This window comes from Prosopis cineraria, unplaced genomic scaffold (assembly GCF_029017545.1).
Source record: "Prosopis cineraria cultivar Desert tree isolate PC_DT_omini unplaced genomic scaffold, ASM2901754v1 PC15, whole genome shotgun sequence".
Taxonomy (NCBI): Eukaryota; Viridiplantae; Streptophyta; class Magnoliopsida; order Fabales; family Fabaceae; genus Prosopis; species Prosopis cineraria.
The window spans coordinates 4,571,079-4,594,890 of NW_026555346.1; the positions used below are offsets into that span (position 1 = coordinate 4,571,079).

The 23,812-nt window shown below is 35.2% G+C and overlaps 2 protein-coding genes across 4 annotated transcripts in view; one reads left to right on the top strand and one right to left on the bottom strand.

Moving 5' to 3' along the window:
* Positions 1–13,345, top strand: part of LOC129294217 (GATA transcription factor 19-like) — a 36,718-nt gene extending 23,373 nt beyond the window's left edge. The window contains exon 11 of one of the 3 annotated variants that reach the window (XM_054932413.1): positions 13,327–13,345. In XM_054932413.1, the coding sequence (XP_054788388.1) occupies positions 13,327–13,330 (4 nt within the window). In that variant the 3' untranslated portion in view covers positions 13,331–13,345. Of the gene's footprint in view, positions 1–5,219; positions 5,248–6,232; positions 6,252–13,326 lie in introns of those variants that run through there. The other 2 variants (XM_054932412.1, XM_054932411.1) reach the window with 2 other exon arrangements.
* LOC129294216 (protein SABRE-like) overlaps positions 1–23,463 on the bottom strand; it is a 36,231-nt gene extending 12,768 nt beyond the window's left edge. Inside the window, 14 exon segments of the mRNA XM_054932409.1 lie at positions 328–446; positions 632–988; positions 5,905–6,044; positions 6,194–7,207; positions 7,210–8,029; positions 9,748–11,844; positions 12,316–12,594; positions 13,336–13,413; positions 13,509–13,679; positions 14,926–15,148; positions 15,721–15,977; positions 17,787–18,041; positions 18,835–18,946; positions 23,018–23,463. Of these exon segments, the coding sequence (XP_054788384.1) occupies positions 328–446; positions 632–988; positions 5,905–6,044; positions 6,194–7,207; positions 7,210–8,029; positions 9,748–11,844; positions 12,316–12,594; positions 13,336–13,413; positions 13,509–13,679; positions 14,926–15,148; positions 15,721–15,977; positions 17,787–18,041; positions 18,835–18,946; positions 23,018–23,079 (5,984 nt within the window). The 5' untranslated portion in view covers positions 23,080–23,463.
* Positions 23,464–23,812: the final 349 nt, after the last annotated feature.

Below are 23,812 nucleotides of genomic sequence, written 5' to 3' on the forward strand. Positions count from 1 at the left end.
AAAATTGGTCAGGGGACTTCTTTGTTTGATATGCGAAGAGATAGGACATATATTAAACCTAGTAGGCTTTATAGGGCTAGCAATTTTGTTACCGTGTTCTTTTTCAGGTTTGAGGATTTCTTCATCTAGGTAGTTGAAAGTTCCTCTATTTCTTAAAATGTCTTCTTTTAACTAGTGAACACATTATAAATATGGAGAACGCATGATGCAGATGCAGATAAAGACTAACGATGTAAGGAGTGAATCACTAAATTCATGAGTTATTGAAGTAGTGAGACAGATAAAACTTAAGTTTAGAGAAAGGGCAAACAGAAGGTTTATGCTCACTTTGGAAGGCGTGCAAAGAGAAGATTGGTCAATACATCCAGCATGACCTGAAACTGACGGGAAGTCATTGTTGCTGTTATATTATGAGAATTAAAAGTGACCTCCTTCAAGGGCTTCACCTGCAGAAGTTAAAATAAGCAGTTGACATAAATATTGAGAACAACCAAGGCACATGTTACATAAAGAACTAGAGAAACATACTTCATGAAGATATGCGTGTCTTGGGATACATGCATTGATTTTGGAAAAGCTAAGTGATATGGGAATGTATTCAAGACCAGGGCGTCAATATGGTATAGGTTACCTTGAGTTCTTGAGTTGCGCCTTTATGTCTTGTGTACCGGAAGTACATATCACAAGGCATAAAAACTCTCTCAAGAAGAGCACCTGTTCGCATTACTTTTGGGGAGCCTCTAAGGATTTTAGGAAGCCACTGCACTCCAGCTCCTGGATCGACATCTGTTGGTGCAACATGGGCCTGCACATGCTCCAACATAGCAGAAATCTCCATTCTGTTCCAAGTCATTTGAGGTTGGTACTCAGCGCTATGCACATTTGTAGTTCCAATAGCTTGCTCAATCATCTCAGATCCAACATGAAGTACTGAATGAAATGACTGAGATAAAATACGGCCACTTGCAGCAGCAAGCAAAAACCTACCCTGTTTGCCAAGAAATTAGGTGACTCAGAATGAATAGAAGTCATCGACAGTGTCATTACATGACTAAATGTATCAAAGTACATATTACACATATCACAAGACGAACAGCAAATATCCATGAGGTAAACACAATCTTTGGCAGATTTAATAATGAATCAGAAAAGTAGGTCATAGGTGAAAAAAGTAGTGAACATTCAGAGTATTTTCACAGCTTACATTCTTTTTTTTTTTTTTCAACGAACAAGCTGTCATTTGACAAAATGCAAAATATATATTTATATAAAGGATCAGATATCCTCCTCCAGCAAAAATGTCGAAGAAGAAATAGAAAAGACACCGAAAGGATGAGGCTCACTCCATTTGGAAATATGCAAGGAGGCAACCTCAAAAGAGACCAAGGACCAAACACCACATGGAGGGCCAAATAAATAATTCTGTCACCATCCCAATCTAAAGATTTAGAACAGTTAAAGATATGAGCCATTTCGCTCAAGTCAAATACACCAAAGAGCAGAATAGATAATAAATAACTGTAAAGCCTTTGCCTCCTTATAGCTCAACCAAAGCCCCTGAAGCTAATCAAAAGAAACTCTTCCAGGTTGGGGGAGCAGAGATACTTCAGCATGGCAGCAGTGCACATACTGAATGTATCTTATGCTGATTCTCAATTCATATACAACACTGAATGGACTTAGCTCGATCAATATCCAACAAGTAATCTTTCCTTATTTTTCAATTTTTCAATTAGATACATTCCCAAAATGGAGTGACAGGGTTAATATCACTTTTCACACAATGAACAGTAATTCTTTGCACTTATCCATTTATCCCCTATAAAACCATGGTTTTCTTTTTTAGGTCAATAAGTTTGTTGGCTGACCATGTTTCATTGATAACTGTAGACAAAAATACATGCCTTGTCTATTCACCCTAACTAATTATTATCAATAAATTTATTATTGTGGAAAATCTGAATTTATTGCATTAGATATAGCAAAATCAGGGGCTTGATTGCATCAATTTCTATTGTATTTATTACATTTATTCTGTTGCATTTATTGTATATTATCACCCCCTCTATATAAATACCCCCTGCTATGTACAAATGGTAGTATGCATGAGAAATACAATTTTTTCGTTCAAATAATTCCATAATTATATTTAAAACATATAATATATGGAAAAAAAGATGAAGAAATTCACCAAACTTAAAAATTGTTAGGTCATGGCCTATCACTTACAATTGACATATATTGAGGGAAAAGGGAGATAATCCACCAGATACTCTCACGTGAAAGTCTCTTAGACTGAAGTGTGAAAGAAATGCTAACTTAGTAACTTACCAACGTATTTAATATTGAAACTATATTTTAATTTAGAAAAAAGAAATGACCAAAAAGATTTACAAAAAGAAGGTCATAAAGATCAAACTTAAAATAACTTGGTCAGAGAGGCTCTGAAATCACAATGACAACTTCAACTCAAAAGATAAACCTTTAGGAGAAAACCCATGATAAGTTTTACTAGTATTTTTAAGAAAAAATGTTTTATAGTGTTATTAGTAACTTAAATCTTTTGAAGTTTATCATAAATTATTTTAATAGTTGATTATAAATGATACATGGGAATTAGGAGTAATAGGGGTAATTTAGGATATAAGGGTAGTTTGGGTATTTAGTTATATTATATAAATAGGCCTCTAGGTTGTAAGGGGTCATTATGAATGGAATTAATCTTTCTCTTTCTCTCTATTCCTCTTTTGCCTCTTCTCTCTCTCTCCCCCTCTTTCCCTTCTACCTCTATCAAACATAACAGAGCCTCCTCTTTGGCCATGGCTTTGCCGCAGGGCCAATCCAATGAATGCCTAGGTGTTCTTGAATATTACTTGGAGATGCAGCTGGCTTTGCTTCAATGCCACCAGTAGACATTAGACCAACAGACTCAAGACTTCATTGAGATCAAGCAAGCCATGTCTCACATTTCTTAACAAATGCATGAAATCTTGGCTAAGCTTTCGATGCTTCTAAAGCATCGCTTGCACTCTCTTGTGGTTATTATGGGTGAGCCATTTAACAAGCTGAACCATGTTTCAACTGTGCTCAAGTTCGACCACCATCAACAAAACAGTAACATAGATGCAGAAACAATGGTGGAGTTGAATGATATTACCAAAGATGAAGATGACTGAGAATGACATAAAGATTGGAGCGAATCAAGAGTGGAGGACAACAGAAGTGACACAGAACGAAGTTGTTAGACTAACTATAGATAAAGAGGAAGTTGATAAAATGCTCAAAACGTTGACACTTAATGAGAACCTTAATAGTGATGACGATGGCTCATGAATTTTTCCAGACATTCCCACTTCAATGGCTTGTCCTCATGTCAGTGGTGCAGCGGCGTTGTTCAAATCAACACATCCAGATTAGAGCCTAGTTGCTATAAGATCAGTGATGATAATGATCACAACTCTACTGGATAATAGAAACCAACTAGTGGTCAGCAAAGCTATTAGGAAAGCTTCCGTCCTTTATGATTTTGGTATTGGACATCTCAACTTGGGTCAAGCTATGGATCCTAGCTTGGTATACCATATCGCCAACAAAGATGATATTGATTTTTTGTGTGCCATCAGTTATAGGCCAAAGCTCATTCAGGTGATGACTTGTTCGCAGTTGACTTCTTTGGCTAGAAAGCTATTGTTGGAGAATTTGAGCTACCCATATTTTGTGGCTTTGTTGCTCATTGGAAGGGGTAATGAGAAAGACGTTCCTCAAAATGGTGACGAACGTTGGTCTGGTGAACTCAACTTATTAGGCACGAGTGGAGTTGCAACCACAAAGGGTTAGGGTGAGTGTGATGTCGGCGCAACTGATGTTCACAAGGTCAATGAAGAAGTAAAGCTATATGGTAATGGTGTTAATAGATCACTGAAATCTTGGGTTGAGCAGGGGGGTTGAGGCATTAGGTGGAGTGGTGTTTGCAAAGTGATTATGGAATTCAAGCTTTTTAGATTTTCTCTTGGGTCCGAGATCTCTCTGCATAGTGAAATGAACAGGAGGCATGTATGGGGTCATCGAAGCGGCATAGATGTTTGGGAAAATGGGTTTTGGATCTCCAATTCAAATACACATACAAGTTTCACGAGTTTGGATGTTGCGGGTTATGGGTTTTCTTTCAAGTTTCTCAAATCTTCTTTAGTGGGGAGGACATCCATCTACTATGCGTTTCCACAATCAGGTTGCTCAATGCTGCTAGTGCAAGGTGTATTCCAGATTTCCTTCAAATCGTTCTCCACGTGGCAGCAAGGGTAACGAAAACGCATCTAATTTACTTTGGGTGACTAAGGGCAATGAAATTGGGCCTTCCCAAAATGATCCAATAATGTAAATATCTTTTAGCAATTGGAAGGTTGATGTGGGCCTCTGGACAAGCATGCTTCAATGCCAATATATGGGACCTGTTGTTTCAAGTATGATTCAAATGCAATTATGGGCATTTTTACAACATTTTAGCAACTCAAGTGCCTTCCATGAGTTATTTCCTAACAATACTAAAGTGGGGTTAACCTATAATCAAGAGGAGCTTTGTGAAGTTGGGCTGAAAACAGGCTTTTGGTGGGCAAAGTATGGACCTGTTAAACAATTATGGATCCTCTACTCATTAGTTTTTAGCATCAACAATTGTATGTGGAGGGTCACAATGGGCTTCTATATTGAAGGAAAACTACAGGAAATCTGGGCTCTTGATGTCCATTAATTTTGTTTTCAATTTTTTCCCCAAGCCACAGTAACTTCTGGTCTAGTTTACCAAAAAAAAAAAAGGTCTTATTTTCAATGTATTTTCTTCTTTTGCACTGCTCCTTGAGGGCAAGGATCTCTTGTTGGGGGAAGTATTGATACATGGAAATTAGGAATAATAGGGGTAATTTGGAATATAAGGGTAGTTTGAGTAATAGGGGTAGTTTGAGTATTTAGTTATATTATCTAAAAATAGGCCTTCAGGTTGGAAGGGTTCATTATGAAGGGAATTAATCTCTCTCTTTCTCTCTATTCTTCTTCTGCCTCTCCCCTCTCTCCCTCTTTCCCTTCTACCTCTATCAATAAACAATTACGCCATATTACATCCAGAGCTTTATAAGTTTTCAAATTTTTATATCCATTCATATCGAATCTGTATGAAAAGTTCTAGTCATGCTTACAAAACAAGATGGTTAAAATGAACTCTTCAGTGCTGTATTCTAGAATACTTGTGAAGCCCTTGGGAAATTGTGTAAAGCGGAAACAGACCCAACTGGAATCGACAGCACTATGTCATTGTTAGGTAATCTCTCCGATCTGCATCAGCCCACCCAAAGATCCACTTGTCCAGCAACAATGCAGAAAACTTACAAGTGAACCATGAGATGGAAATGTAACTAAATATCAAACAAACCACAGACTCAAAGAAGTTGACAGAAAACCTTAAAATTAGTAAAATAAATGTTTGATCTGGAAAGAATGGCCATCATTAGCAACTATTTTCAGAGGAGAAAATCATAGCCAAGAAAAAGTACACCAACAAAATGATAATCCACTGCCCCACATCATGAGCAGTGAAAGAATAAGAATTTGCAGTGGTAATAACAAGGCATTATGTTATGCATATAAATAACATGACTAAATATCAGAAAAGAGATAATAAAAGGGAAACGTGCAAAATGAGGATAATTGTCATCCACATTAGAAACAGAAATTGAAAAGGTGCCTGCATCTTTTGGCACTAGGATCTTCCTTAACAAATCAAATAAGGTTAGAGAAAAGAAAATCATTTTCATCAAGTTCCAGCCATTAGTAAAGCACAACAATTAGTGTATATAACGTGAGAACTGCCAAGGGAAATTCAATTTTGAATACACAAGCATATTTTCAACTTACATTTGCATCCTCTGAGTGAAGATTGAACTGTGGCTCAATAACATTGACCATGAAATGTCGAGTCCCCTCTGAATCATCATTGTTTTCATCTTTAACTGACAACAGATCACTTTTAACTGGCAACGGATTATCATTTTTATCTGGCAACAGACCAGAAAGAGCAGAACACGCCTCTTAATTAAGTACTAAGAACATTTCAACTTTGGTCGCAACAAATGGCAGACTAAACCAATTTGCACACTCAAATTGATAGAACTTAGCAAAATTTCTTAAAGCATATTAAACATACCAGATGACACGTCAACCTCAACTGAACTTTGCGGTGTAGGTGATCCAGAAGTCTCTGCATCTTGAGAAGAGGAACAATCAGCAGTGCTCCCAGGGAGAGTGTCCTTAGAACCATCATCAGATTGATCAGCTTCAGCTCCATGATTTTGTTCGTTTCCCTCAAGTAATTTTCTCTGGGCATACTGCCGAGAAGGAGAAGGCTTAGGAGGTCCAAAGGCTTTGGATAGCGCAACAACAAAGGACAAAATAGCATCTCTGTTCTCAATAGTCCACAAAAGCTTGAGACCATACACAAACACACGCTGACAGTTGTCAGCTACAATCACATTGTACCCGTCATCATCACTTGGGTCAGACAACATATGCTCACTTTCACCTCTGTTTTTGGACTCAGTTGGTACATTTGTCTTGTCATTATTTTTTCTTCCTGCTTCTTGCCAGGCCAGTAAGCTAACAGGATCAGCCTTTGGGGACTGTTTTCTGATAGTAAAGTAATCAGAGGACAAAAAAAATCCATCACCACAGTTCTTCACCGTGCCACCTTTTTCACAGAGGATTTTGTCCACAGATGCTGAATGTGAGCTTTTATGTGTCATGTTAATTGCTTTTGCAACACTAGGACAGTTTTCTCGATTTAGATACACCTTGGGCATATAAAGATCGATACCTAGGTAAACAGGTTCAAGAATATCACGTTTGCTTTCAAAAGTATATTTTTGCCTGCCCCTACCGCTACAATGCTCAAACTTCATCTTTGTCATTGTTACAGTCAATCCTTTGGCTGGGTCATCATCATCAAAAGGTATGTGCTTTATACAGGCTGGTGTAGAATCTAAACGAATCATAAACTCAGTCATCACTCTATCTAATGACAAATTGCCAGACCTAACAAATCTTGGGATTCCAAAACGAGGAAAACGAGAGAACAAACGCAATTTGTGTGGAGGGAGGAAGTTCAAGTTCCAGAATTTAGCAATCCATGCCAGATCATAAGCACCAACGTTCACTGTTGGCAAAGGAGGTGAAGCATTCCGGGTTTGTGCAGAGGATCATTTACAGTAGAATCTCCTTCAGTACCATCTCTATCAATGGAAGGTGGGGATTGATTTGCTGATGAAGGATCCGAGCCTTTAAGAGAGAAGTTCAAGCAGAGGGAAAGAGAAGTGGATCTAAAGGGATCAAATACTTTGTCACGAGTGTTCCCCTCAACTGGTAGTGCAAATAAATAATGATTCAGAGGAGCGTCAGAATCACAACCCCAGTCCATTGTAACTTCAAGAGTGAAGACTGGGGCTTCCAAAAATGCACCAGAGACACCTGTTGGAAGCTTAAAACCCTGTCCATTAGCCAAACTCTCCAAACTACTCACTAAAACCTTAAAATCCTCAGAATAAACAAATATACGACCATCAGACTGGTGAATTTCAATAGATCCAGTCACAACTTGGAGTTTGTCATGCTCTTCATAAGGATCTGTACTTGCCAAAACATTCAATCTTAATTCAGAAAAGAGCAAGGAATTTTTTCCATGAATGTAATTTCTCATGTCATCCCACCATGGCAGACTCTTTTCCTTTTTTGGAGGCAAAATAAGTGGGCCTGGATTCCTGACACTTAGGTTCGCCCTCCGGAGGGCTACAGTAAAAGCATAACTCACATCAGCTAAAACTGGTTCATGACCTACTCCAAATGATGCTTCTCCTTTCTGAAAATGTATGGGTAAATCTGTATATGTCTTCATTGGTGGAGTTGTACCGCTAGCTGATCGAAGCATGCTCACTTTTCTCCATCTCCCAATATAGACGTCTTGAAAAATTTGAGGTTGAAAGGAAGTTGCCTAATTAAAATAATGAAGAAATAAATAATGAAAAATTAGAAGCTTTAGATTGAACATTGTCTAGTTGATTCCCTGAAAAGGCTAATGAGAAATTTAAGCTTCAGTTTAACTAAAAGGAAAAACAAACCACACAAATGCAAGCACGTATAAACCAAAAAAAAAAAAAAACGTATATAAAATCTTTTCTCCCAATATTTGTATCAAGTGTTTGGATAGTTCAGAACCGCAAACCTTTGCTTAAACTGTCAATCAACTGGAATTTTAGTGGAGTAGAGAGTGTTTGCAGTTATTGGGGAACATTGGGTATGTCCTAAAATGGACATGTTTCTCTTGATAGGATCTAAGGGATTTACAAGGACGCTAAAGCATTGAGGAGCAAACAGAATTTTTAAACGTGAGGAACATTTAAGCGCGTTCCTTTCTCTCTCCAGAAGTTGTGGGAAAGGAAACTAGAATAATAGTTAGTTCCGTCCTCAAGTTAGTGTTCTTCACAAGGTCTTTCCAAGGGAATTTCCATCACAGATTTGCAACAAGATTGGGCTGCTTTCGTGTTTTCTTTTTCAAATATTCTTTTTTGTTTTCAAATTTTTATGTTTCTATTCTTTTGTGAGTTTTCTTCCCGAGGGTTCTCATTCTCCTCTTTTTTGTATCTCTTTACTCCTTAAATTTTGTTCCTACAAAAGTGGACCTTAACTATTCCCATAGCTATATCTACCTCTAGCTGCCTCTACTTGCATAAATTAAAATATATACCCAGCCTCTGACCACAGACAAAAGCATAAAAGAATAACAGCTATAACTATCAATTCAAGTTTTTTCAACAGTTTTATCACAACCATCAAAAGTAAATTGGATTCCTCGTTTGCTTTTACAAATAACTGCACATTTTTTATGCTAAATCTTACAGTTTGGCTTTATTACTTATAATGAACCTAGAGAACTATGAGTATTTAATTAAATCTAAAATACTTGTTCAAGTTTTATATAAAACCTTCTGATCTCAGTAATGAAAATGTGAATAGGACATAAAAAATCAAATAGTAAGATTCTAGAGTTTTATAGCTCTAAAATTTTTGCAATTAAAAAAAAATCCATGTTAGATGATCAAAATACTCTCACCGAGAAAAAAATTGCATATGATGTTTGATTTTCTAATTCTTGATTGATCAATTAAACTTCTTGATTTTCTAATTCAACAAAATCAATGTCAAATTGATCAAAACTTTCCGAACCCTCCTATTTTAGTTTAATAGTCTCTAGCACTGCTGACAAGTAAGGCATGATAGTCTATTCGCCAAAACTCATACCTTGCTGTCATTTACTCCTCATGAGACCTATCAACTAAATATGTCAGTCTAACCAAAGTGAAAAAGGAAATTACAATGACCAGATCTTCAAAGATGAAGTTAACGTAATCAGAGATAAATTACAATTTCAAGAACTAACATGTCAATTTCTCTGAGGGGAGAGAATAATAAAGACAAAGAGTCGTCCTTAAGCAAAAACTAGTACAAAAGACAACTAACAGGCTCTAACTCAAAAGAGCCTTCATTACCCTTTGAAGGTCTAAAAGATCCACTGTTTAAATTCATTACTATATATATATATATAATATGTATAAATGGAATCTTCTTCTTAACCCTAATTGAACTTAGAAATCTGAGTAAGTGAGATGGCACTGAGAGAAGAAAGGAAGAAAAGAAATCTGTTGATATTACCTGCTGAGCCAACACAAGACAACCTTCACATTTACCAGTACTTCCAGAAAAAAGAGGTAGTGTGTAATTCCGAATCCGTGACACAAGAGAACCTGCATTCAAGAGAATATTTCTCCCATATAGCCGGGAAAATGGTATATCATTTTCACAGCAGGGAGGATCAAGCTTCTTCAGAACCTCAATCATCCCATCATCTCCACCATCTATTTCTGTCAAGCTTAAATTCAAGTCTAGCACACATATTGTGAGAAGAGACCCCCTTGAAGTGCTAGGCTTGAAACCAGCTTGGAACCCATCTTTGCATGCACCCGATCCTTCAGATAACACGAGGTTCTGACATGCCTTATAATATGATTGGAATGACTGCTTATAAATTTCTTCTCTCAAGAATTGAATAGTTGAAGAATCTTTTACATCAATCTCAATGTCGTCAAAGTAAATCTTCCTTTCTTGAGAAGAATTATTGGTGTCAGTAGGTTTTGGTCCTTGCTTGGCCTTTGATATATATTCATCCAGAAAGTTCAACCGAACAGCTAGCTCACTGGCCTCCTTTTTCAACAGCTGATAGTGTTCATCAAGCCATCCCTGAATTGGTTCTTCTTCAATATCAGCAGTCAACTTACGTATGCAAAACTTCACGCATCCAAGTTTATTTGAACTAGGTTTTTTAACTTTAGAACTTTCCTTCTTCACTGGGAAAATAAGATTAGTTTTAGCAGCAGCAACAAGTTTCAGAGCTCGTAACATATCCTCAAGAGCATCATCAATAGCACGAAGTTCCAACCTGTGTGGCATGCAAACATGAAAATCAAGACCTTGAATTACAAAGTCCCATATTGTGATTACAGCTCCTTTTGCATCAGATTCACTAGTAGAAACTCTAGGAATTCGTGAAATTTGTGTGCGACTACTTCTGAAAATTCTGGCCCTGTTGAAACTAAACAAAAGACCTTCAATGAGCACTCCTATCCGAGCATTCTCAGAGAAAATTGATTGAATCTGAACACTGGCATCAACTCCATCTCCTAGCTCAGCAGATACATTCAACATTTCCACGTCAATAGCAAAAATATGTTCTTTCTTTTTTTCCTTCTCAGGATGTCCTGATTCCACTTCACTTTTTGAAGCAGCATCTCCAACATTTGATGCATCTTCCATGTGTTGATTAGCAACCTCCTGAAGCTTCCTATTGTGTACCAGTAACTTTAGCTGCAGGACAAGTTCAATTAATGATAGATGTACATCAGGCTCCCACCTTAACGTAATATCAGTGGCACTGAAAAGAGAGCAGATGGCTATCTCTTTACGGCCACCTGAACGCTGCACAAATTTAGCATTTTGCATGTCAAACAATGCAAGCTTTGTTACAGGCCTGTTTTCCTCCATATATTCCTGATAGATAGATCTGGCTTTTTCAAGTTCTAACTGCTTAGACTGTTTCTCCTTGTTCACACACACATTAAAATGAAAGATTTCAAGAGAAACAGAGAACTTCAGTTTCTGATATTCACCTGCAACTGTGGACATTATGTGTGCTTTGCGTGGGGTACCATCTGCTGACATGCTGATTATGACTCTACCACCCTGTGAACCATAATTAACTCGCTTGGGATCTAAAACACTTGTATTTTCTAAGCCTGTCTCACCACAAACATACATTGAACAGTACTCAAAATTAACTTTCAACACTTGAATTCCCTTTCCTGAAGATTTTGATGTATGGCCATGGCTCTCACTTGATTTTTTCTTTGAACCAGATAGGTTTTTAAGTAGAGCTTGAAGGGATATTGCTGTTGATACAAGTGATTCTACACGCTTGAGAGTTAGGTAAACTGCCATGTGAGTCACTAAAACAGACAAACCTAGCCTACTCTTGGAACCATCTTCAAAGGATTCTGTGTCATTTTTACTGCAATCCAAACTAACCTTTGCTACATGCATAATGGAGTCAGAGTTGGACTTCACATCAAAAATGACACCTTTCATGCATTTTTTATATTCGTCAGCCAAGTGCAAATTGAGTTCACCAAGATTGATTTTTACTGTAGTCCCCGCATTTATGTTGTTCGCGAACAGGTCTAATGATTGAAAGCAGCCCTATCAGTAGATGGATGTTTTACAATCAATATCTTTAAGCAAGAAAAATATCAACATAAACAGATAAGTACAATAAAGATAAATGCATCCAAATTCTGTACACTCCAGAATTAAAAATGAAAAAAATTATATGGCTTCACAATGCAAAGGAATTTAAAATGACAGCTTTATTTTGATGGAATAGTCACTTAGGCATCCTCCCAACATGCAAAACACTTAAAAATAATCCTCCTACCTCAAATTTCAAATCTAAAATTCAAGCAGCCACTGTAAAAAGGCAATCCTATGAAGTTATTAATGGTCCTTTCAGAAGGGTGAAAAATCCACTGGTCATTTAAATATAACAAATTTGAGAACTTTAGCTCCTAAGATGAAGAGTTTCCAGGTTCAAACCATTTCTTGGTTACTCTGTTTTACACACACACACACACACACACACATGCTTGTACATATATATAAGAAAATACTCACATGATATACTGGTGAACCAGCCATATTGAAAAGCATCAATGTCATGTCTGGAGCTGAAAAATTGCATGTCCACACAATGGCCTTGATATCTTGATCTTTTGAATTTTCATCTGCCCTAGTTGATTGTGGCTTGACAACTTTAGAAGCTTCTTCTCCCAGTACCATTCTTTTCTTCTTTGCTGAATGAAGGACCATCCAAGGTTTTAACGTGCTCATTATGATGTTGCATTTTGTACACCCTAGCTTAATTTTAGTTTCAGCTTTAACAGGCAATATGGGCTGAAGAAAAACAAGTGACCCAAGAAAAATAAGTTGGCTCCCAGAATGCAAGAAAGACTATAGCAAGGAATGACATTAAACAACTTGGCCGCATATGAGAAAGCCAGTAAAAATCACATTCAAAGTTGTGGTTTTCCAGCATCTTTCCTTTAAGGTGCCCTTGATTTTGCATCTCTTTAATAGGAATCTTATTCTCTGTCCCTGTATTTTTCCTAACCCTCCAATAAATTTCTCAGAAGAAAAAGAATAGTGGTTTTCTGCAACCAGCAAAGTATTTTAATAAAAAACAGAGCAAAACCAAGTACAAGTCCTCCAAAAACAAAAAATGTGCATCAGCTCAAAGAGCTTTACAATCCCTTTGTAAATCCACAGTGAGAAGACCATTAGTTTCAAAAGCCTATATATCTGTATTAAAACTCATTTATATTGAGCTAAAATTAATTTACTTGAAGCCATTGGAGGAGCAACAAATTCTGTAAGACATTACAATATAATTGGGAGATGATGTGATAGCATAGAATCTCATGTACAAGAAAAATGTGAAGACCACAAAATTTTCAGATGATTACCAAAGGTGATGCGACTTCAATTGCCAGTTAGCTTTCAATAAATTTCTCTATAAAGATTGTTTTTCAAGTGCTTGACCTAATTGTCTAGTAAAATTTTCCCAAGTGTAATTTCAAAGCCAGACCACTTATAGAGTGATACAAAGATGCCTTATGTGGATTGCAGATAACTCACCTGTACAGGGACATGTGCAAAGAGGACCACATCCAACTTCAATAACTCCAAGAAGGAAGAACCAGGTTCTCTAAGAAGCTGTAGCATAAATAAGACAAGAAAAGTTGTCAGCAAGAAACAACAAGAAAAAACATCTTGAGAATCTTGCCAAAGTCAGCAATCAAAATTCATACATGAATTTCGCTAATCTCCAGTTTCAAATCAAGGAGCGTACAATCTCCATTGTCGGTAGCAGATCGAGATTTAGTGGTTTCCAAATGGATTCCAATGATATTGTTCTCAACAGAAAGACCGTGTCCATGATGCTCAAATTTCACATCCAGCTTTAGTAAATTGAAGCTGACCTATCAATAAGAAATAAGAGTCGATGATAAAAACTATTTTATAACCCGTTTCATAAATAGAAACATTAACAGAGCATTTGTTTTCCCGTATGAGGTTTTGGTGGAAGTAGGGTTTTCAAACACATGCTAAATCCGTTTTATTATAGATGACAAACATAAAAAATTTCTTGAAAATATTTTCACTGTTTTGCAGTCTATCTTGAGTAGATGTAAGCAACAAGTATTACAAAACTAATCAAGAAAATCGTGTTGGAGAAATTTGGTGTGTTTGTGCGCTGTTTCTGGCTAAGCTTCAGAATTTCTGTGGCTATTTGGATACTGCTTGGGCACGCTTTTGGTCTTTGATCAGGAGTTTATATTTTGTCTGCATTTCTGACCGTGTTCACGGCTAAATGTTGAAGTGGGTGCTGTTCAGAGCTGCTTTGGACACACTTTTGTGCATTTGCCAGCTCATTATTTGCTTTGGATGCATATGCGGTTTCATTTTGGGCAGTAAATTAACTGTTATGATCTAGGATGATGATAGAGTACCAATTAATGTGGGATAATGGGTTATTCGGGAAATTAGAGAAATATTAGGAATAAATATTATTTTTTATTTATCTTAGATATTTTCATTTAATAATACTATTCAGATATTTAGTTATTTAGATTTTATTATGATTACTTAGATATAGATATTAGATTATCCAGATATAGATATTAGGAGATCTTATTCAGATATTTAGGATTTTATTAATTATCTATATTTTATTTAGCTATTTTAGATTGTCTTTAGAATTATAAATATGCTAAGCAACTAAGAAGCTAAAATATCATAAATAGACAGACTTTGAGCCCCCTTGGAGATTCTCCTAGGTTTGACAATTGAGAAAAGTATAAAGCGAGATCTTGTTCTATATTATCTTAATAAAATTACTCTTCCTCTTTTCTTCTATCTGTTTTATATTATCTTATTAATTTATGAAGTTATATTCTAATTTTACAAGTTAATAAAGATTTATTTTTCTTATTTCTCTCTACCTATCTCGGATCCTATCAAATGATGAATTTGTTCAATTTCCTAAGTATCAGGAATCATTAAAATCCATTTCCCCTTCCCTTACTAACATTAAAATCCATTATTCCTTCGATTACTTAATTGTTTGACAAGGATATATTATATCTTTCACCTTTGTAGTCCGTCTCTCTTACTAATAAAAAAATATTAATGATTAAAGATAGGAAGTGTATCAAAATTCATTACCTTTTCAGGAAACATCATCGTGTATTTGGAAAACGCAGCTAGAGCTTTCTGGTTCTTTGACAGCTTATTTGTAGCCATAGAATCATCACTTGAAAGTATAATATCATTGGACCCTAAAGGAGATTCCACTGAACTCTTTCTTTTCAAAAACACATCCTCATTCAAATTCACAGCAACTTCCCCTATGGAAACGCCCACATTCTTAATAGTAATGCCCACTTCCCTATGACCATGAGCAACTTAGTGGCCATAAAGGATAAAAAGGTCAAGCAAAGGAACATAACAAGAGTATCCAAATTTAAGTCAAGCAAACCCTACTATGAAGTATACCTTTTTACAATGTTTACAATTAACAAGACTTGTATAGAAACTACCCAGGATAAAATAAGAATGAATTAAGTATATGAAGAATAGCCTCTTTCAAGGGGAAAAATGAATAGTATGTGTGTCAATGCCCACTTCAACTCCAAAGTTTAACCTACTAAGCAGAAGTTTATTATAATCTTTGACATACTTTCTCATGCAAAAGCCCTTTGGGCTTGTAGCATGGATAAACACGGGCCCACCTACCATACACGGACATTTCATTTAATCATGAAGACTGAGAGCATCAAGAATCAAACCCATCACCACTTGATCATAGAAATTTTGATATTGTGTTAAGGGTAATTTCAACTCAAAAGCTTAAAATATTAAGGGTTATTAGTCACCACAACACACAATTAACTTCTTTTATCTAACCACTACTAGAGCAAAATGAATATCAAAAAGATATGTCTGGGGTAGAAAAAATACCTATCACAACCCAATTCACACAAGATGGAGAATTTATCACAGATAAAAGGAGCAGAAGACATTTCTGTTGTGGCAATGGATGATTGGCCTGATGAATTGCATCCTCCAGCACTAGCATCAGATGATTGGTTGTCACTAATGCACTGATGAGCACGAATTGGTACTAAATTTATCCTAAAGAACAAATTTGACGGGGATCTGCAATCTTTTGTTATATCCACATTCAATTCCTTGATTTCAACAGTCACTTTTGGTGTCTGCAACATTCAATAGAGAATCCCAAAGACCTAAGAAAAGATTCTAACACAAAGCCAAATAAAAACAAAAAGAACACAAAATGTGAGTTATTTTGGTGTAACAAGCGGTTACTTGATTCAATGTAATCAGTGGTTACTTCTCAAAATAATCATTACAATTGAGGATACCAAAAACTGTGGTGGAGCCAAAAAGATATGATGGGGCTTAATTTTGTGAACTACAATTGTATAGTATTAAATTTTGACATTATTCCCCCAGGTCTCTACATGTGTTCATTTTTATTTTAAATTGAAGCCACTATATCTACCCACATTTTTTCTCTTTTCTTTCACTTTATTTCATTTTCTTCTCCCTTTTCCATCATTCATACCTTTACTACTACTACTATTCCCCCTCAATTTTCTCTCTATTTTTTCAAATTGTCCATGTTGACCTTACACAATGATTTTTCTCTCACCTCCTGCTGCCCTTTCAAATGTTTCTTCCATAGTTCCATATTTCAAATTACATTTAGGGGGAATTACATTTTGGGACCAAAACTTTAATTTCATTTCAATTTGGGACCAAAAAAATTTCAAAATTTTAGTAAAGGACCTTAGGTCCTCAATAATCCTATAAAATTACATAATTATGAATTACCCTTCCCCCTAAAATATTCTATGTTAAATTTTGAAAAGTCAGTTGCACATCATTATATAGTAGCAGTAAATTGTGGAAAATAAATGTCAAATCTTTGCAACAATTTTTTCCAATCTTTAATATATTAGTGTCAAATTGTGGAAAGTCGATGTGAAATTCCTACACCTATATATGTATTAGTTAAATATATTTTTTTTCAATTTCTATGTTAAAAGTTGGAACATCAGATGCAAATTTTTCATATATCAATCTCAAATTTCAGCAAGTCAATGTGAATTTTTGAAGTACTTGTTACAAAGATTTGACACTCATCTTCCATAATTTTTTTTTTTTGGTGAAAACTCATCTTCCATAATTTATTACTAACTATTTAACAACTTGTAACTAATCTTCCAAAATTTAACATGGAACATTTTAGGAAAAAGGGTAATTGTGTAATTTCATGACTACTAAGAGTCAAAGGTACTTTATTGAAATTTTAAAATTTTTTGGTCCCAAATTGATATTAAAGGAACGCAATGGTCCTAAAATGTCATTCCCCCTTACATTTAATCAATACATGCATTTAATATATGTTTGTAATCAGTAGCTCTACAATAATTGAGTAGAACAAAACCGAAAATAAATGTCAACATATTATTCTAACTCTAAATGACCTAATTACCTTTGAGAGTAATGCAAAGCTTTTTGAAATGATGTTCAATAAAATAATCTTTTGAGCCTTCCGAATATATTTTTTCAATGACAGAAATAATTTTTTATACACTTAAAACAGATCATTTTTCTTTCTTCCAAAATTTTATTGAGTTGGGACATGAAATTATTAGGATGATGTAGGTGATACACACACATAGACACACACATATTTTGGCAAAGTATGTTTCCAACTCCTGGTTCCACCACAAAGCACAACATACTATTTTTTTTTAATTACTTTTATAATGCAATTTACATTATGAAATGCCATTACAACATGCAATGCACATGATAAATTTGCCAGCACTATTTTCTAGTTCAAAAAATAAAAGTTGATTTGGAATAAGAAGAAACTACAAATTGGTGAAGATATGAAATCCTCAAATCAGAATATTTAACAAAGAAAAACACACAAATAGAGAACAAAGAAAATAAACCCTGGGAAGAAGCAAAACATACTATGAGGTGAGTACCTTCAGAACCACATTTCTCACACAAAGTGACAGATATCTTGCAATATTGGCTACAAACATCATCCATTTTCTCTTGCCTGAAGATCGGGATGAAGCACGAGGTTTCCTTCTTTTTGTTTTTCCATGGCTTTTGCTTGAAGACCTCAAAACACATTTTAAGTCACGTAATGATACTTGCAACTTTGGAAGTGAAAAACAACTCGTCCAGAATAAGCTGAGTTTAATTTCACCAAGGAATACAGATTCAACAGCACCCTGTACATGTTAAAAATCAAAGTTATATTGCAACGAAACCTTAAAAAAGGGAGTCTACTAATAAAACAAACATCACATTCAGTAATATCTCAGAAAGAGACAACACATTGCAACTACATGGCACAATGGCAGAAACTATAACAAGGATTGCTCTGGCGAACACTGAACAACTAAAATGCAAAATCTTGTGCAACACAGAGAAGAAACAAAGAAAAGAGCACAAGGACTAAAGACAACCCAGTCCCCAAGCAATGTTTTAAATTAAAAAGATGCACCAACAACTAACAAAAATACAGTTTTTAATTATATATGAAAACTAACAGAGCACCTGTTCACTGCACAGGAATTATCAAGCTTTGAAAAAGAAATGTACAGAAATCAAAACTTGCAATGCAGGAAGGAGTCTTTAAAAAAAAAATACAGAAATCGAAGTGACTTAAAATAACAATAATCTTCCTCTCACTTTTTTATGTATATTGATGATAATTATAATTATTATTATTTTTAACCACACTAAGGTTTATGACCATCTTGTTCGAAATAACACAAGGTAATTTTAACTTGAGTTTTGACAAGGGTGGAGAGGGGAACAGGGATAAGATAAACTAAAAAAATCTAATATCCTGCAGGATAATTTGATTTAAATATCCCATTTTAACTTCATTTATCATAATGATGTCTAACCAAAGTGAACCTCACTTCTTTAGTAGCCTGATAAGATGCATGTCATAACTAGATAAAAACCCCATTGCCCTTCAAAACTCCTATTATAAGGCAATAAATGAAGGCAAACCTTTTTAAACTTCAACACCACATCTCTTAAACAATTCCATCTTCCAATATGAAATCCAACTGATGCTCCCAAGGTTTGGCTCAAGATGAAAGTCAGAAACGTAGAGAAAAATCTGTAAAAAGATTCATTATCAGAATCTGTAAAATAAAATGTCTAAAAAATGAAAAGCTCAGAATATTTTCGTTAGCATGATAAAGCCAAGCTAGTTACCAGTTTGACAAAAGGAATAAAGAAATGATTTATGCCAAGTTCATAGGCACTTTTTCTCAATGATTACACTGTGTATTTTTCAAATTCCAAGGCTGGCAGACATTTATTTTGCCTAACTGCAAACTATTTCTTCTGTTAATTAATCATATTAATAAGGAACATTGAATCTGTCCAGCAGACCTAGAGAATTTTTACCAGAAATTTCAGAGCTTAAATGTGTTATCCCATCCATGCAAAAAATAGTAGAACTACAAGTGAAGCTGAGAAATTAATTTAGTCCAGAAGAAAATGCAAAGGATTATCGATTATGGCATGAGACTTCAACTTTAAAGAAGAAAAACATTAGTAGAAATGCACAGAGAAGCTAAGAAAGTAATTTAGTCCCAAAGACAATGCAATGGGGCAATTTTACTGGTAAAATAATGGCACTGACTTTAAACGCCAAAAAAAACTTCAGAAGAAATCCACAATAAAGCTAAGTAATTTAGTTCCCAAGACAGTGCAATGGGGAAATTCTACTGCCAATGATTATGGCACTATGGCATATTATTATTTAAAATATATCAATTTATTCATAACCGTTGAACTATAGTCCAGCCATTGAACTGTGAATCAGATCTTGGCTGGTTCAATTACCAGTCTAGTTTTCTTTACATTGACTTTAACAATGCTTTGTTCTCCTCTTTAACTCCAAAGCCATGAAACCGAATGACTATAAATATAATCTAACCCAAATTATTTGGGCAAACCCAATTCCCATCATAGAGAAAACATTATCCCAAATGCACAGAATAATTTCATAACATAAAGAAAGATAGTTGCTATTCTCTGAACTAAATCATGCAAACATTTGGAGACTGAGACTTATGGGACCAATGCACATGTAAAAGGACTGAGTTTTATTTCAAGCTTCACATTTAACTTGCATGAAATGATAAGCTTCTATTATATGAAAGATGTTATTGGTGAGGCAGCCTAATACAATAAAGGGATAATAACAAGGCATAAAAGTTAAAATTCCCCAATCCCTTTGCAAATCAGAGAAAACGAACTCTCTTATGGAAAATCCCAGAATGAAGCTAGTTAATAAACCCTTATCTGGATAAATATGTAGGTAGAAACCTAGACCTTAGAGCATTTACATTCAAACCAAATGCAGCACAAGGTAGAAAACAACACACTTGCACAGGATTTTACACTTCTTCCTCTGCCCAAAAACTTGAAAATGAATGGATAGAAACTTCAGCGGTATCAAGACAGTGGCAGCTCTTCACAAAGGCTAAAGAGATTATTTCAAATCTGATTCTAAACACGACAATGAAAGAAGCAATAATCAGAAGTTCATAGAAAAAGCCTCATTTGGCCTATGTATTTGAGCCAGGCCATTAGTGTTACCATGGGGCAATCAGAACTGCAGAAGCTTTGACTTTAAAGGGAATTTTGACCTGCTATAAAGTTGTACGGAACCAGAAAAACTTGGTCATCATTAGTGGTTTGTGGATTCTAATTCTATGTCTGGTATGATTTGGAGAGGAATGCAAGCATCTTCGAAGGCAAATTTTAACCTGCTTGATAGAAGTAGCATGACAAGAAAATCTCTGGCGCAATTAGAAATTCATGGGATTCTATAGCTTGTATGATTGGAGAGGAATGCATGCATCTATGAAGGTATATTTTCCCTGATTCCTTTAACAAATAGAAGCATCTGTCTCTTCTCTTTGGTTCTCAGCAAAAGGGGGGGTTTAAGAGACCTCTTTTTCTCACATGCAAAGCAACTGGACAGCTCTTTACATTATGGTTGGAGGACCTCTTATCCTCCAGCAAGGTGTAAATTCTTCTCTTTCTAATACAACTTTTAAGTAGAAGTGAGAGCACCGCACAAAAAAGGAGGGTTTTTTTTTTTTCCCTTGGCAACACGAAAAAGGAGGTTATGTAGACAGTGCATTGACCGCCCTCCAAAAAAAAAAACAAATAATAATAATAGCAGAAATCCACAGAGATCATAAAAAACAATTCCCTCCACATAAGATGTGACAAAAAAAAAACATATTCAAAATTCTATCATATGATTCCAACCAAAGACCCCACAGTCTAGCAATAACAGAACATTGCAAAAACGCTTTTGCTACTTTTCCCTTCCAAAACCAATAAACCTGGTAGAAGGACTTGTAGATTCATTGTTACAGTGAATTCACTGAAGATGTTACATTTACTCTTTCTGCATTATTAGGTTATATTCATTTTCTGAATAGAAAATGAGGCTTTATTAGAGAGAGAGCGTTACACAAACGGGGGATGAGAAAGCCTCCAAAAATAGAACAAAGCCAAAGAAAGAATAAAGTAATGCTTGATTTTCTTTAAAAAAAAAATGCTTGATTTTAAGCAAATAACAATGTCATCCAATCCTTTTCCAATCCCACATAGAAACTCTCACACTCAAACCAAGAACAAAATATGAAAGGGATATCAGAGATAAGACGCTTTCCCATATGTCATTTATCAAGGTGCATGCATTATTGCCCTCTATCCTGGTTTTATATTCCTTCCTAAACATTGTAGCTGCTTGTTCAGCAATACCATAACAATAACTCATCGTGCCTAAAATTGGATGCTATAATGAATCAATCACATCATAACGATCACGTTCACATCTCTTCAAGTCTATACACACGCACTTATATCTACAACATATAACATAAAATCCAATCCAACTAGAATTTTACTATCTCATTATTTACTCTTTATGGTGCAAGAACAAATATATTACTTACTATTTTTTGTTAAACCAAATGCTCTTAATTAATTTCAATATATTATAATTCAATATATTATAAATTTGATACTATGAATGAGTAATTATTCTCCTCAATATTGACACAACTTCTATGGGTCTTGCATCATATCATATTACTATTAATACTCACATTATATTTGACGGCATTGATATTTCCAATATTACTAAATTTAAACTTATTTGATAATTAATTTTATTTAAAATTCGATCTATTATAATTCTATTACATCCAATACCATCTAATTCGATACATTATAATTTTGATAGTGTGAATGAACAATTATCGTCCTCAATATTGACTCAACTTCTATAGTTCTTGCATCATGTCATAGTACTATTAATACATACATGATCTTTGACTACTATTAATCTTTCTAATGTTGCTACATTAAAAAAAAAAAAAAACTCATTTGATAAATAATTATTATAAAATTATAATGACTTGGGCTCACATTGGAGTAAAATCTAGTTAAATATTAAATGCTAAATCGTTTATCATACTGCAGTGCCAATCAGAGGACCTTAAACATTTTTCCCTTTTAAAAAAAAAAATATCAGGCATTGCTAATAAAGTAATAGTCTCAATAACTTCTTTGTCTGAAACTTAGAAATACTAGAATCCTTTACAGTTTTCAAAAATTTGACCCGCAAATAAGCAGTCCCCTTTTAGGACAAAAGAAACTAAGCATAGTAGTAGTAGTAGAAGTATTAGTACAACTACAAAAAATAACCAACCATTTCGATAGGCAACATACACAGCGAGCAGGAGAAAATGTACAAGTAAGTGAGACGGTAAAACAAAAGGATCCTTTCTCAAACGTTTCAACAAATTCATTCGATCAGCAGCACCTGGTGAAATGAACTTAAAAGTTGAAACGTGAAAAGAAACGCACACACACTTCCCGCCGTGTCTCTCTCCATGACTAAATGTTTAATTATATAATAAACCTAATTGGTTGTCCCTTTCCTATCATTAATTAAATTACTCAGCTGCTCCCACTCCCAGAGTAAAATACTAAAATTCGAAAGAGTAACATTTTCCCCGAGCAAACAATGTTTTCAATTAATCAGTACCAGCCTACCAAACCTAGATATACTACGAGACTTTGAAATTAAATCTGTTCGCATGAAAACCCCAAAAAAAAAAAACGAATTTGGAGGGAGGCATCGGGGACTTACGTGTAGAAGATCCAGATGATAATAAGAAGTAGGCATAACCAAACCAAAAAAGACGATGCCATTTTGAACGAGAACAGTAATTTCTCTCCGACAAGGGGATGGTATCAATTTTGTTCTCGAAATTCCAACATATGAAATATCAACAGGCTTGTCTCGCATAACCTCATGGCGGAATGCAACGCAGACAATAGTGGGGAAACAATACAAATCCTAAAATTAAGTCCCCGGCTATTTTTGGAAATAATAATGGCGTAGAGAGGATCAGACTTGGTCTTCAAGGGCGTCATGGTCGGAAACTTTGGTTGTCTTACACTTGGACCCGTCCCGCGGGGTGCTCAGTCATCAAAACTCAAGGGACATGGAGAGAGGAGCAGCTATACTGACAGTAAGTCGGTGACTAGTGAAAGGCGGGAAACTAGGATCAGAGGCGCGCGCGCGCAGGAACACCACAGCAGCACAGCCCAGGGGCGAGCGTTGATGAACTTCTTATCGGGGAAATTAGGAAACGGGATCTAATACTATTAAATTAAAATTTATTATACAACAACAACAAGCTTTTGTCTCACTAAGATCGATTAGATAGAATCGAATACTATTAAATTAAAATTTATTATAAAAAATTATAAAAATTAAAATTAAGATGAAAGATTAAGATATGTATAATTGATTATTATAATTTCAGTATAAAATTTGACAACCTTACAGTTAAGTAGAGTTGGGAATACGGGTGGATCCGGCCCTTATGGGCTCGGCCCTTTAGGGCCTAAGCCTAAAGCCCGATTTTTTATTTTGACT